Below are 16,933 nucleotides of genomic sequence, written 5' to 3'. Positions count from 1 at the left end.
TAACTCCCTCAACCCTCATCCTTCCCAGGCTGCCTTTCATGTTTGTTTTCATCCAGGTTTACCTGGATACAATGTTGAGCCTGGGTTACCCAGTGTTTGCCCAGGCCGAACACACCCTGCAGTAGGTGATTGTAACCCTCTAATCCCAACAGGCCCTGCACTGGGGATGATCCCCTAAGTCTTCATCACAAGAACACGGGCACTAAAATAGATGTCTTAGGCAGACAGGGCAGCAACACACTAACTCCGTAAGGAAGGAAGCTGGTTCTCTTTCCTTTTTATTTTTTTGAAAATCCGCTTTTATCCAAAGGATAAGCTACTCTGACCTTGATAGTTTTTAGAAGAAAAGTCTGTTGCTAATGGGAACCAGCCCAGCTGTGAAGGATCTAATGAGTGCCTGCCAGTGATGTCATCTAGAAACAAATCAGGCAGCATCTGGGAGGGCAGGGAGACCAGCTGTTCCTCCTCTCCTCTAAGAGGGAAGAAGAACTGAAATATGAAAAATTGAGTCAAGAAACAGTACAAATGGCAGCAAAACATGTATTTTAACACTTCTGAGAGACCAGGACAGTGGAAAAACAAATGACCCTCTTCCCTCTGAGGAGTCCTGGAAGCTAGGGCAGCAAAGCTTCCCTAACAGGACAGACAGGAAGGCCAGGACCTCATACAAGTTCTACAAGGGTCTGGAGCCAACTAACACTGAAGTAGATGAAGATCCATTTCAAAGCATTTCTGAGGACTGTCTATGTTAATAAGCAGGGCTGAATAGTTAGAAATTAAAGGTCAAGAGAAATGGAGTCTAAAAAGATAAAAACCAAACTACAGGTTGAACATCCCAAATCCAAAAATCCAAAATCTGAAATGTTCCAAAATCCAAAATTTTTTGAGCACCACCATTACACTCAAATGAAACGGACATTGGATCATTTCAGATTTCCAATTTTGATTTCAGGATACTCAACTGGTATAATGCAAGTATTTCAAAATCTGAGAAAAACCCAAATCCAAAACACTTCTGGTCCCAAGCACTTCAGATAAGAGATACTCACCCTGTATTATCACTGAAATGTGGGATTAGGAGGTTCTCTCATTTGCTACTTAACAGATATTCTCACATTGAGAAGGGAGGGTTAGGATTTTGAATGTTACCTGATTGTAAGTTGCTTTAAACAGTAAAAAGCTAATATTTGAGTAACAGTATTATTATTTGACCAAAGAGTTGGTCAAATTCTAAGAATTTGAAACATCTGCATGTCTCTGTAGATCCTGACATGCCTATAGGCCTAGCTATCCTTTAAGGTTCATTACCATATACATGTGTGAATCACTTCCTAGTAAGATTTGAATTTCCAAAATCTTGCTGTGAATCTCAGACTCCAGTGACTTGAGGATAACATGGCCATATTACCATATGCCATTTTATCACCCCAAACCTCTTTCTTCATCTGTAAACCTCTTCACCATAATTACTCTATTGAAGAGGCATGACAACTAATTGAGATGGTATTTATGCAAGGAGAAATTGGTCTATTATAAGGCCTAGCCATAGTAAAGGTCTTAACATGTGCTCCAGCTCTCCTTCTCCTCCTTTTCTTCTCTCTACCAGTGGTTCTCACACTTTGTAACACTCTGAGGCACACTGGGTATGAAATAAAAGCAGGAGCGGATGGGAAGCATATTCCAGAGATCAGTTTTTCTTCTTAAAAGCCACTCGTTTGAAATTCTATCAAAAAGTTATGTGCCTAAAAAATTCATTACCTCTGTTTTAATTACACAAGAGCCTTACAACTAAAATATTCTCCCAATCATCTAAGAGGCCACCACTTAACAGTATATTAGATGCAAACATTTCAGATTTTCCCCATGAGCCTGAAGTTTAAACATTCAAATTTGCAGAAGAGAAGTAAATTGGAATAAAGACATTCACAGAAAACTATTTCATATCCATTAGTTATCATTTACACATCAAATACATACAGCATTAAGACCAAATATACAGATTTTCCACATTTATATACAGTAATCAACATAGTGCACAATTCAAATCTATCTTACAATCAAGTGTACAAGTTTTAAATATGGCTTCATAAACTACTAATAACTCTGCTAAAGTAACTCATAGGTCCAGAAATAAACACTGAAATGCCACCTTCATACTGGGGTCATCATTCAGCAAGATGCTAATCATTGCGTTTGCAAAACAGGTGGTGTCCACCTGTCAGCCCCCAAGCAGCTGAAATGTGGGTTCAAATTATGCCAACATTGGCCTTTCCTATCTCAGATGTCTGAAAATACTTCTGTACATGTTCCACATTTGAAGACACAAGATTATAAACAAACAGAAAAAAAAAAGACATGTAATCAGGGAGATGATGAATTACCAAGCATTATCAAAACATGTTTTTCAGATTGATGCTGACATTCTCAGACAACACATCCTGTATTTGCATTATTTGGGTACCACCCTACCCCTACTTTCTTTCTTTGTTTTGCTTAAATTAGTGTGTTGTTAAATCTTTCTGGAATTTTCAAGACATTCTAGATCAAGTGGTCCCAAAAGCAGAATTAAAAAGAGCAATCTTAAAGGTGACACCAAATTGTTCATCCTTCTCTTCCCCAACTAAAAATGCCTATTTTAGGTAAAAATAATTAAATACCCTGACTTAAAATCATGTGTTCATGCCTATTTTATATGTGCTTTGCCACAAATAGTATATACACATTTTCTAATCAGTTACAGCCATCTGGGTGCTAACCCCTAAAGACCCCTTGTCCCATCCTCTAAACTCCATTGTGGACCAGAAAATATACTTTTAAAATTTCTATGTTTGCTATGGTTTTTAATGTTTACATCAGTACAACAGTATATACATATACAGCAGTGTATACATATATACATATATATATATATATATATATCATAAATAAATACATGGAGGGGCATGCTCAGAAAGTTTTACTGATGGGTGAATAAGCACAAAGGTTTGGAGACCACTGCCTAAATAGGGATACTCTGGGCTGTCTCCAAACATTTAAAGGGCTTCTCTAAAGCAAAATGTAAATTACTGTGTACATTTTATATTTATAAAATGGAAGATAATATGCCGCACTTTTGAGAGACCAGAAGGAAATTCCAAAATTAAAAGAGTAAACTTAGAGGGCCAGACCCTCTAGGCTGCTGTCTAAGGTCCCAGGCCTGGCCTCAGAAGGGGAATGGGGGACACAAGCGTAGAAATTAAGATAAAGACAAATGTTACTTCAACATTTCCTGGACTGTTCACTTGTATATTCATAGACAATCCTTCCCTACATAGACTGCATTTGTTTTTTATTTATAAACCTGTGCTTTTCATTATTTTAGCAAGATGCCACCATCTAGAAAACTTTCAATTGCCTGATACATCTCTACCACAGCCATACCACCTAGTTGCTTGAAATGCTGACATTTGTTATTGTTTCCTTCTCTCCTCCTACTCAGTTAAATTCTAATACCCCAAATAGAGGACTCAGACCCTCATTTTTCCAGCCATCACCATGGAGAAACCATCACCCTCATCAACATTTGAGCTGTCAAACATTGGCATGATGTAGATCACTGGGAAAAAAAAACATGTGTTTACAGTAAGCATGTTCTGATCCCACGAGGCTTATTACTTGCAATAAAATCATTTTGACAGCCATAACACAAACATGTCACCTCTACTGAAGCAGAAGTCTTTAGCCTTATTTCTGCAAAAAACAAATCCCAGATATAATTTTTAAAGGTAAAAATGCAATCATTTGGACATGGTTTATATTTTAATAAGTCAAATATAATCTCTTATAGAAGAGAAGCAAATATGAAAGAACATTTCTGGTTCTGAAATATGAAAGGGGAAAGTCATCAACTATTTTTTAAAGAGGAAGAGGATAGTAAATAGTCATTCCTCTTTTTTAGCCCTCACTGAATAATTATATTCCCTCTGCTATCTGTTTAGCCACCATTAAATAACATGGTAATTCAGAAGTTGGATCTTATTTTTTTTAGAAGTCATGGGGTAATTAAAAACAAAAAGGTACTAAAAAAGGAAAAAAGCTTAAGCATTACTAATAAATGAAAGTTACTCTACTCCACAGCCACAAATAAAAACAAAAACAAATACATGCCAGTGGGGGTGGGTGGGAGGTGAATTAGTTACATTTAGTAACACAACTTATAAAAAGTTAATTGATTATTATAAATATATATATATATATATATATATATATATATATATATATTGCTTTACAGTTAGTGGATTGTTTCAAAAATGCCTGATGGCCATTAACTTCATTGCTAAAATTATTTGTGTATGGAAAACCAAAGTACTGTATCCATCTTTTACTCCAGATGACTTGTTTTCCCACCGAAATGGTCAGTTTGGTGCTGCTAGACCATTATCTATAGGTTATTCATTTTATTATTGCAATGGTCCCCTTTATTTGTCTACCAATTTGACAATTTAAGGCAATCATCCTCATGAAATTTGAGCATCTTAGTTTGTCATGGTCCAGCCAGCAGCAGGATTTTTAGAGAGCCTAAATCTGGGGACAAGTTCCCTACATTGGCGAAAGCAGAATGTTTGAGGAGGTCACCCTGTCCCCTCAAAAACAACTGAGTCCCTTTTTTTAAATCTATGCTTCAGTACCCTCTATAACCATCTCTAATGGACAAGACTAACGTTGCTGGTTCCAGTAATCTAATCTCAAAGATTAAGGAAACTTTATTATCCTTAAGATATTCTTGGAAAGGCAGGGACCAAAAATCTGAGTTTCTGGTAAGGAATTCAGATGAGGAAAACATCCCACGTATGTTTGCATCTACCCCTGACACTAGCAAGAATCTTACAGGCAAGAGGCTTCGCCCTCCTCCCCACCAAGAAGATCCTTTTGAACTTCCCAAGTTATATCTGGACCACTGGAAGCAACTGAATAAAGGTCACTGGAAGCACTTCATAGTCACATGTGATTGATCCCTGGACCTGTTAAAGATGGGTTCCCAGAGCTCAGCATTTCGCTTCGGAAGTATTTGTCATTGAATGTACTTTTGTCAGTTCTAGTATGACTTAAACAGCACTGCATATAAAGGAAAACAAAGGATCCTGGGTCATAGTCAGGAATAATAAAATAACTTTACTCTGTAAAAAAAAAAAAAATAAAGGAAAGAAAGAAATAAGAATAACCTGAGTTGTTCCCTATCAACAAAAGGCACCCACCTTTTATTGAAAATACACTCAACAATTGTTGAATGAATGAATGAATACAGGAAAACCTGATTGTGCAGACCTTTCTCCTATAAAGAAAAATCCAGCCTTTTTTTCCCCCACCTTCAGCCCAGACTGGTCGTCCTATCCATGCAGAAGTGATGGGTTTCAGGGCTGAAATGAAGTGCACTTGGCCCTGAACTCATTTTGGTAAGTCAATTTTGGGGTTGGTTAAAAGATAAATGACAACGACAGCAACAAAATCCTGTCACTTCAAAACTCCAAACCTCCAAAAGTATTTTCTCAAATAACCTAAGATAGCACTTCTTTCTTCTTTTCTGTGACTTAAGATACACTGAACATGGATAATAATAGAGATTACTTTCGCCTGAATAGCCTGTACCAATTTTTCTTCTCTCTGGCTATGTTAAAAACAAGAACAAACACAATGATAACATTTAAAGATTCCTTGGAACAAGACTTTTTAACTGGGGTCCATTAACCCCCTAAGGAAACCATGGATAATTTCAGGAGGTCTCTAAATTTCCTGAATTTATATGTAAAATTTTATATATTTGCATATATGTGTTTTTCTGGAAATAGGATATAGAACTTTCATTAGATTATCAGTGAAGATCCTGACACCCAAAAAGTGAAAAAAATCACTATTTAATGGTATGTGACCCTGAGTGTCTTCCTCATGTGACCTTCAGTGAAGGAAATGATGAGTGCTTCATTCTCAAAGGAAGAGATTATAATCAGCTAGGAAGCATGTGAAGCTGACAAAGTCAGACCTTGAGAGATGGGCATGACTTGGGCCAGTGGAGCAGAGAATAGGACATTTCAGGAGAAGGACTGACATGAGCAGAGGCACATGAGGCTTGTTTAGGCAATGGCAAATGGATCAACCTGGCTGCACTGGGTGGCTCCCATGGAGGAGCTATGGAGACAACGTAAATAAAGGTGAGAATACCAGACCCTAAGGGTATCCCCTCACCCTGAGGCAATGCATACCCCATCAGGGCCCAAGAGCTTTTCACAATGATTAATCCATTGGTGGTGGGTGGAATGGAACAGGAAAGTGACCAAGTATGTAAAAGAGGCTAGAGAAGGTCTAGGCAAAAGGAGATGCCCTGAAATCAGAGTTCTGTGCTGTTCTATTTGCCACTCTACAACTAGTACAGATCCCAGGGCCAGGCACTGGGTAGGGGCTCCATAAATATTCAGCAAATGAGGGAATGGGCATAGGTTATTTAAAAGACACATAAGAAAGTATGAGGAGTCTTGGTGATTTGGGAATCCATCTTGCTATTCTTCACAGAGTCTAGCAATGCCCTGTGCAGAGTAGATACTGATGAAAGGTTTCTGTTATCAGCCTTGACCAGGCTGACTGGACACGGACAAAAGTGAAGTAGGATTCCAAGCAAAGAATGTCTGGAAATGTGCTGGTTCACACAGGGTGACTTCTCAGGTAACATGCATTTTATAAGACAACCTGGCCACGGTGGTGTAATGAAAAGAACCATCAAGGGCAAGATGGTATAGTGGAAAGAACCATCACTGACCTCAAGTTTTGGGTTCTGCCCTTCAAATAAGTATGTATATGGCGCCAAGTTAATAAGGTGCTTTCTACAGCTAATTTTTGGCACAGCTATACATTTCAACGACTCTACAGTTTCTCTCAAACAAATCTAAGCAAGACCAATGAGGTGAAACTCCTTAGTATGTCTGTTCATTGAACCCTAACTGTTTCACAAAAACATACCCTAATGCCTCAGTATACATGGCCAGGGCTCACTTGAGGATGTGACTGCAGTTGTGATTCAAGTCCAAGTTGTTCCAAGTCTCAGATCAGTCTTCTGGATAGCCCACAGCCTCGGTGGTATCACTTTCCACAATTCATTATGTAACAACAGCAAAATGCTAAATGCTGACAATATAGTTCATTTTTACATAAATATATATTGTCCTTATATCTGTTCTGATGGATAGTAAAGCATATTGATTCTGCTTATTCATCTTGATGAGGGCGGGTGCAAGTGGGCAAAGAGAGGTGGATACAAGAGCTTGATTTACTTTTACAATGAGAGGTAAAAAAGAACAAATAGCCCATGTCTTTTGTCCAACCAAAAATATCTGTTAATATTAAAGATCACATACTTCAAGTTACCTCCCAGCAAAAAGGAAACACAGAACTTAAACAAGAAGCCAGATGACCAAAATGTCCCTTAACTTCTTATTGTTTTTTCTTATAATTAGCACCTGTTCATGAAATTGGAGAATATTTCAAATCTGGGTAGCTTAAGAATGAGTCACATGAAATCAAAGCCTTCCAGTTAAAGATCCACACCATGGTGACTTTGTCTTGGTTATTTTGTTTGCATAACCCACCTTGGGAAAGTAAAGCTAGGGCATATATTCCAGGGATCGAAATTAACACCTACAAAATGTTGAGTGCCCAGTCATATGCTGTCAAGCAAGTGCCCAAGACTCCAGGTAGCAATGTCCATTCATGCCCCTGTAGGAGGTACCTGGATGGAATGACTTATTTTACAACTTCATTTTCAAAGTTGGTTCTCCACATACTTGTATTCCAAGTAATACAAAATTAAAAACATATATGAATCTACATTCTCATAACTTGATCAGCCTTTGAGAGAAAATACATCACACTTGGTACTGTACAGTAAGAATAAATTTTTTACAGAAAAAAATTCAAATACATTTCTTTTCATCTGAAATGTGGTGGGGAAAAGACAACCCACGCTTTGTGGATACAGGTCTACAGTTCACCTGTTCATTATATTCATATTTTTAGTCCAGAAGTCTCCCTAATCATACAGAAGTGCCACAAGTTGGCCTTAACACACACTCGCTAGAGACAGGGGAGGCAAACAGTCCTCCCAAACGATGCTGGAGCCTCAAAACAGGCTTATCCACTCATATCTTCTCCACCACATTCTTATTAGGCATCAAACAGTCCCTTTAAATATGAAGGGTTTTATTAAAACCCTTATAATAAGATTTTAACAACTAAGTTTCTGGTGGAATAAGAATTTCTAACTTGGGGTATCTCAGCATGTATTCCTAGGTACATATGCCCTACACAGTTGCTTAAGAGGTAAGTAAACAGCCTCAAAAATTCTTCTCCCTTTACCTCTTTGTGAATCCACAGCAGTCTTTTAAGATGATTTTGCAAATGCTATATTCAAAAAGAGGTTTTTTTTTTTTTTCAAGTAAAGTACATGGATTTCTCAGAAGTTGCCTTTAAAACATGCCTCTTTAACCCCATAATGAACAATCCTTATGTTGGTCAGAAGCAAAGCAGTTTCATTTGCAATTGTAAACTCTTAACACTGGCTCTCCTAGGCCAAATCAACAACCATCACTCAGGATCTTTGCCTCATATTTCACTGGAAAATGTCCTATGTCAAAAAAAAAAAAAAACCTTTGGAAATATGGTGACTTCACAAACATGGGTAAGCCAACAGTTCATAGGATACTATAGAGAAAGAGAGAACGGGGAAGACACAGGAAAAACATTAAGACTTGTTCTCAGGATTGCTCTCCTCTCACTGGGCAGTGGCCAAAAACACCAGATAAGTTGCATTAATAAAACCGCGTATAGTCTATCACTGAACAGAGTGCTTTGGTACAAGTATCATCTTGCTACTTCATCTTTTCAATACATCTCTGCAAGGTTTGTTTTCAAAAAGACATTACAAGTTTGCAAGCCTCTGCTTACAAAAATCAATCAAATACTTTCCCCTTCACCTCTATGAAACCCACTGTATTCCTGAGACTTACTCTCCTCAAATAAATCAAACACAGGCAACTTAACACTCCAGAGTCAACACAGAACATGCATGAGTTCAGGCAATGAAAGAACCACTTTTCTGCAAATACACAATAGAATTGAAAACTGTTTGTAGCTGTCGATAATTTTTAAAAACATGTCCAATGTTCTTTGAACAAAAGATTTTGATTCAACCAAGATCACAGAAATGACTGATGACAAAGTCCTAAGTGTACCTTTGTGTGCATTTCATCTGCTCAGCTTTTGCAAGTGACTGTGGTAGTGGTTGCCTGGATATGGAATTCCTTTGCCCTCAAATCTTCACATGCATGAAGTGCAATATAGAATAAAATGCTGTGTTTATGTTGCACCACTTCCCAGAGGTTTAAAGTGCCCAAACGAATGTTATCACATGAATCCCCACAACACCCCTGTGAGGTAGGTAGGTGGAGAGTATTGTCATCCCCACTTTGCAGGTGGGAGAAATGAGGCACACATTAGTTAATAAGAGATTTGCTCAAAATCACACAGCTAGTCACTGGCAGGGCTTAGAATAAAACATATACTGATTAGCACCTAGCACAGTGCTTTGCACATAGTAGGTGTTTGTTGAATATCTGTGGATTTTATTTGACTTACAACTCAACATACAATATACACACATAAAGTACAAGCAGCCACCAGAAAACATTTATCTCCTACATTTTTTCTGATGATATCACTCATTACTTCAAATCCTGGTGGATAAAGGAGGTTCAAGAATCCATCTCACAACTAAGACCTCAGGATGAAGAGGATCATCATAAACACTATCAGCTGGCAACCTGCTCTTATACCTGCTCTACCACACAATATTATTAATAGTTTTCTAATGAAAACAAAAATGGATTTCAGGAACCATGCTGACATTATTATTATTATTATTATTATTATTATTATTTTTTGCCTGTTTGTTTTAAATGAAGTCATCTGAATGGTTCTGTGTTTTGTTTGTACAAAAAAGAAATAAGGCTGCTGTAGTCCACTTAGCATGTGAAAACTGTGCCAAGCACGAAGATCTCCTCCCAGCTCGGATGGAATGCTACCTGGGAAAATGGACTGACCCAGGGAATGGCAGATCCCAAGGAAGAGGGTCCGTGAGGCTGGACATCACTTGCACTGTTCGTGGTCTGTATAGTCATCCATGTCCACATCCGAATCAAATAGTGAGTGTCCGGTAAAATCCGTGTCTGGGGTTCTGGAAAAACTGTTTTCTGCTCCCTCATCTTCAAAGGTCTCTGTCCTTGAGTAAAAGCTAAAGTCGAGCAGCGGGGTGTGGGTTTTGCTGCCTTCGCTGCTCTCCTCAGACTCATAGATGGTATTGTCGTCATCATGGTGCCACTCTGGCCAGAATTTCCTCCTTATCCTCTCACAGTACATGGCAAGGTTGATCAGCTCACCTGCAGTGTGGTAAGGAAAGCAAAGGTTAGTTCTCAAAGGCAGCAGTCTACCACTGCTATGATCTGTGTTCCCCAAAATTCCAGTGTTGAAATTCTAACTTCCAATGTGATGGTCTTAGGAGGTGCGGCCTTTATGAGGGGGTTAGGTCATGAGAACCAAGTGCCCTCAACACAGAGGCCAGAGAGAGCTGCCTTCCCCCTTTTACCATGTGAGGACACAGCGAGACAGCACTGCGCCCAGGTGCAGGAAGCCAGGAAGCAGGCCCAGCAGGCAGGCCCTCACCAGAGCCAGATCCTGAATTGGTCAGCATCATAATCCTGCACTTCCCACTATGATCCTGGATTTCCCAGACTCCACAACTGTGAGAAATACATTCCTGTTGTTTACCAGAAACCTAGCTTACAGCATTCTGTGACAGAGGCCCAGACTAAGACATCCAGCCACTGGGCTTTCTGGAAAACTGGAATAATGAGGCAAGGTAACCATTAACAGTATTTTTCCATAGAGATACTGTGGAAATATTTAGGTTTTTAAGCACATAATAAAAACAGTAAGTGAGAAAAGCTAAATTCAGTGAGTGGGCTGAATGAAATGAAGAAATGAGTCCGACAATGATAAGTGGTGGGGTAGTTTATCAAAAACGGCAGATAAACTACCATCATTTGGCTTTATGAAGCATTTTATTATTTTATGTTTCCATATGAAAAAAACTAATGCTTTGATTGGTTCATATATAAATTAATTTATATTCCATGAAAACATATCAACTGCTGGTTGCATTAAGTCAGCCAGAAGTCATCATTTACTCCACAAATTTTTGCAGTGTACTATGGGCTGAGTACTATGCCAAATAGTTTCAGAAAGTTATGTTGGGATATAAACTTTTCTGCCCAAAAAAAATCCATTAAATAGATAACTCAGAATTGTCTTTATGGATAAGTGTGCCTGCAAACACACTTAGTATAAGATATTTTTTAATTTTTATATGAAATTAAACAGTAGTGCCCAGGGTCCAGGTCCCACTCAGTCACTGATCTATACTTCTTTTTCATGTGAATCAAAGAAACTCTTGTGTTAAGTCACTGTTACTGTCTTGGCATTTGTCTGAAATGTGACACTATATCTGGCCTTCATTTCCTAATTCCAAATGAAAAACAAAGAAAGAGGGTGAGGTTTCCCCTTTTGATCCAGCAGATGGCAACATTGCTTATAAATATATGATTTGCTACTATCTGTTAGAGGACATTATTACTCTAAGAATATCTTTGGATTTTTTTAAGTTATATAAACATTCACATATTGTGTAAATAATCCATGCTTCAGTGTTGAAAATTAGTAATAACAGATAAGCAAAAACTAAAAGCATTACCAATAATCCCATTCCCCACAATAACATTTTCATTTCTGTTCTCCAGAAATGTACAGATTTACATGTATTTACATGTGCTATATAGGATTTACTATATATTCTTTTTCCTATCCTACTATTCACTTAATAACATATAATAAAAACCTCTGAACTTCATACTCTTACCACAGTGATAACTGCACACTATGTTATATGGCTTCATTTCGTCTTTACCAATCCCCATCACAGGTCATTTAGGTTGTTTCCATATTAATGGATTTGTTGATTATAGTTTGTCACTACTCAATTTCATTTTTCTATTAAGGAAAATAACATATTCTCATTTCGGAAAATTAGAATTAGTCTGTATAGAGAAACTGTACAAATACATAAAGAAGAAAATTAAAAGTATCCATGATTTCATCAATCCAAGATAATCACAATTACCATTTGGTGTAACTTATTTCAGTATTTTTCTATGTATGTATTGCCATTATTATTACATGTTATCTCCTGTAACATTATTGTACATTTTCCCATGTTATTAAAATTTTTCAAAACTTGCTTACATCCCCTGCAAAACATAACAAAGTAAATCCCCCTGCTTCATGGATCCCATAGACTTGTACTGGTTCCAGGTCACCATTTCCAGTCTTCTCAGATTATAACAGCTCAACCCTCACTATGTAAAAGTCTATTCTCTTTCAGAAGATATTTGTGCACATGCTCAGGAGCCAGAAAGTGAAAAGTCAGTACCATTGCTCCTTTTGAGGAAATGCAGCATGGATAACCTTTTCTTATTTTCTCCGTCATGAGGACAGTCATGAAACACCTCTCCAGGTATTGCTGCCTATCCCGGGGAACCAAGAACTGAATAAAGATGTGAAGGCAGCAACAAGAGGGAAAAAAAGGTCTAATTGAGGAGGTAAAGAGACGTCAAAGACGAAATACAGTCACTTCACAGTAGTACCTGGGGCCAGCCCTGTTTGACTCAATCAAATCCATTCTTTACTAGCTTTTCCTACAGAAAATCAGAATCTATTCACAAGACCCACAGGCTCTATGACTGTCACTTCTTACATAGCTTTTCTTTCTACAGCCTTGTTTCTTCACCTTTCTCCAGAAAAGTTGCCTGCTCTGTAACCATGTTAATACCACTTCAGTATGCAATAATAAAAATTAGTAACTATAATAGCAAACTGTAATATAGTCCTGACTGTGTGCCAGGTACTTAAAGTGCTTCACTCACCTGTTGAATTCATATTAACCTCCTTAGTCCTCATGCCCTTCACCTCCACTCAACTCTCAACTCTCTACTGATGAGCTGACAGCATGGCCTGGGATTAGTAGTGCACTACCTGTCATGGAATATTTTTCTGTAATTATTCTTGAGGTCTCAAGATTTGTGAGGGGAGAGGTGCCTCCCCTAATGGCAATGTGCTGTCATGAAAGAGGTGAACATTCCAACATGTAGTTGAGAAAGGGTTTGCTTTGATGAGCAAGAGCTGGGAGCCCAAATATTCCTCAGTTCCTGCCCGTGATAAAGAGTGAAACAGAGTGGACATCTGTAGTTGGGTTTTATCTTCTTCTGGCTTTGCCTATACCTTCCTGTGCCTAAGTTCTCCATCAGCTGAGAGACTTAACATGCTATTGGACAAAAGAACAGAAAAAGGTGGCAGCAGAAACAGGTTGTGTGGAGTATCTGTGTGTGTGTGTGTGTGTGTGTGTGTGTGTGCACGCGCACGCGTGCAAGAGAGAGAGAGAGAGAGACATAAACCTGTGTTAATAAAAATGCCTATACAGGCCAGGTGCAGTGGCTCATGCCTGTAATCCCAGCACTCTGGAAGGCTGAGGTGGGCAGATCATCTGAGGCCTGGAGTTTGAGACCACCCTGGCCAACATGACAAAACCCCCTCTCTACTAAAAAAATACAAAAATCAGCCAGGTGTGGTGGCAGGTGCCTGTATTCCCAGCTACTTGGGAGGCTGAGGCAGGAGAATCACTTGATCCCAGGAGGCGAAGACTGCAGTATGAGCTGAGATCTTGCCTCTGCACTCCAGCGTGGGAGACAGAGTGACATTCTATCTTTAAAAAAAAAAAAAGCCTATATAGAAGACATAAACTTTGCAAAATAATAGAAAAACTGCATGTCTTCAAAGTGTACTCAACAATCAGGTAGTAACATTGGTTTAAAGAAGTCTGATAATGTCCAACGCTGATGAGGATGTGGACAGTCAGGCACGGGAATATGTGGCTGGCAGAGGTATACACTGCTACAACCTTTTTTGGAAAGCAATCTGATGTTATCTATCGAAATTTTAAATGTGCATATCTCATGGCCCAGGATTTCACTTTTAGTACTCTACTCAACTATAATGAAAGCAGTGGTATGTAAAGATATATGTACATGAATACCAAATGAAGCTTTTTTAAGCCAAAAAAAAAAAAGAAGAAGAAAGAAAATGATGGAAACAGACTGAATGTCCATCAATAGGTATTGATTGAATAAATTAAGGTGCATCTATGCTATAGAATATTGTGAGGCTATTAAAATGATATGATGTTCTGTTAAGTGAAAAAAAACAAGTTATGGATAATGCGTATAATTCCATTGTTCAGTTTTTAAAAAGTAAAAGCAAACCAAAACACCTATATATGCATATGTAAATCTGTGCATAAAAAAGGCACAAAAAGATTTACATTCAATCCTTATATTGATTATTCTATAGAAATAATATTGGACATGGATGAAGAGAAGGTCATAAGTTTTTTAAACTATGCCTTTGTAATTCAACTTACTGTAACAATCACGTATTACTTTTCAAATCTAAAAATTCAATAAAATAAATTGGTAATAAACACAGTGATATTCTGACAACTTGAGAGCATATTTATCAGAAAGCCAAGTGGTCGTCTACCCAGAAGATAATCCCAGATAGAACAAAGAACTTTTCTCTTACAGTTTCTCAAATGGAAATACCCTCCCTGCTCTTTGAAAAAAGTGACAGTTTTATATTCCTATATCCTCTAATGTCTCTAATAATCAAAACATTTTATACAATTTGATGCCAAAAACATTGTCAACCAAACCCAGAATCCAGAACTAAGCTTCTCCCAGCTGCCAATCACTCAAGGCAGGAATGCAGATGAGAGAGAAGCCTGCCAATGTCTCCCAGCAGCACTGCCAGCCCTTGGTCACAAACCAGCAAATAACTTGGAAAACACAGGCCAACATCCAAACATACACATTTGCTCTACACGTATTTACTCAGCACCTCCCTGTTTCAGATCCATGCTGGGCACTGACTACACTCTTGTTTGCTCCTTTTAGCATCTGTCATGCATGCAAAGAGGACACTGAGCACATATCCTCTTCAGAAAAGTTCCCAAAATACTTGAATACTCTAGTGAAAATATCCCCTTTGCCTTGTCTCCTTGAAGCTAAAAAATATTAACTCAAAGATCTCCAAATACTAAGACCAGCCAAGGTAACTTGATCCAGCCCTTTCCTGAAACCCAAATCCCCTCACAACAACCTCTTCCTGAACACTTCCCTCCAGATGGAGAACAGTAAGAGTACAGGAGTGAGGAGATATTTACATGCGGTCAAGAAGAAGCAGCATTTTCTTCTACTTTTTAATCTATCAAGAAATAAGTAAAAAAGACATTTAAGTACAATAAATAACTGCTGGTAAAAATTGCTGAATGAGGTTTTTCCTAGAGCACAGAAGGTTGTGCTCCTCCTAATTCAGAAAATCACGTTAAGGTCTGTGGTTTTCATAGGACTCTGCAGGACACAGGCAAACACACCACAGAGCTCTTGACCCATCATGGCTTCAGTTTCACTTTTCTCAGCTTTCTTAAGCTCTCCACATCTGTTTTAAGGAGTGTCTCAATCCACATGCCGTTCTCTAAGAGCCCTGATTAAAATATCAAATCTGACTCCATATTAAGAATGTTGCTAATCATAAAACTGAGATTTTTAGTATCAAAATGGCAAAAAATTCAAAATAAGTTATATTCAACCCCAATCAAGGGACAAAAATTGGAAGTACTTTCACACTTTGCTCATGAGAATATATATTGTATAATCTTACTAGAAAGCAATTTAGCCATGGAGACCAAGAGCTTATGCCCTTTGAGAGAGTAATTACCGAACAAGAAATTTAGCCTAAGGAAATAACCAGAGATGAGCAAGAGTATATATTTATAACAACATTCACTATAGAATATTAGTAAAAGTTATTTAAAACAACCCACAAGTCCAGAAATAGATTAGTCACATAAATTACCATGTAGCCATAGGACAGGATATTATGCAACTACTAAAAATACCATTTTGAAGACTATTTCATGACAAGGGAAATGGCCAAAATACACAGTTAATTTTAAAACTTTAGGTTATAATTGTATCAACATTATGGTCCCAATCTAAATATATATATATATACTTATATTTGATAAAAGATCTGCTACATACCACAATATCAGAAATCATTCTCTGTGAAAGATGGTGTCACAAGTTATTTTTTATTCTTTTAAAACTTTTCTGTATTTTCTAAATTTTCTCCAGTAAGCAAATTATTATTCATATTTATATCTGTATCCAGATAGATATAAGATACATATGTATATTCAAAGCCTGTCCTTGGAATTCGACACCAGCCTGACCAACATGGTGAAACACCATCTCTACCAAAAATACAAAAATTAGCCAGCCATAGTGGCACACTGCTGTAATCCCAGCTACTCAGGGGGCTGAGGCAGGAGAATCGCTTGAATCAGGAGGTAGAGGTTGCAGTAAGCTAAGATCACGCCACTGCACTCCAGCCTGGGGTGACAAAGCAAGACTCCATCTCAAAAAAAACAACAAGCCTGTCCTTCTGCTCATCTAAATGAAGGAAAATTTCACACTATTCTACATGGTTCCAAAAGTAGCTGTGTGGCTTTGTAAATAATACATTGGACCAAAAAACTAATATTCATCCAAACACACTCACAATAAGGCAAGTCCTAGTGGTGCTTCTGCCATTCCAATGCTAAGGCAGAAAACTGCCTGAATCCAAGCCATTCACACCCCTAGGTTTCAGCCAGCTCTAAAATCTCCAGGCTCCTCGTTGTTTCTAC

The 16,933-nt window shown here is 38.0% G+C and overlaps 1 protein-coding gene across 3 annotated transcripts in view; it reads right to left on the bottom strand.

Moving 5' to 3' along the window:
• Window positions 1–1,936: 1,936 nt before the first annotated feature.
• The window catches only part of FAXC (failed axon connections homolog, metaxin like GST domain containing), a 78,214-nt gene continuing 63,217 nt past the window's right edge, over window positions 1,937–16,933 (bottom strand). For all 3 annotated transcript variants that reach the window (XM_074397682.1, XM_039467934.2, XM_003922915.3), the window contains one exon: window positions 1,937–10,457. In XM_074397682.1, coding sequence (XP_074253783.1) covers window positions 10,168–10,457 — 290 coding nt within the window. In that variant the 3' untranslated portion in view covers window positions 1,937–10,167. The remainder of the gene's footprint in view (window positions 10,458–16,933) is intronic.

The sequence above is a fragment of the Saimiri boliviensis genome, chromosome 4 (assembly GCF_048565385.1).
Source record: "Saimiri boliviensis isolate mSaiBol1 chromosome 4, mSaiBol1.pri, whole genome shotgun sequence".
Taxonomy (NCBI): Eukaryota; Metazoa; Chordata; class Mammalia; order Primates; family Cebidae; genus Saimiri; species Saimiri boliviensis.
This window is presented reverse-complemented; position numbering and strand designations above follow the sequence as displayed.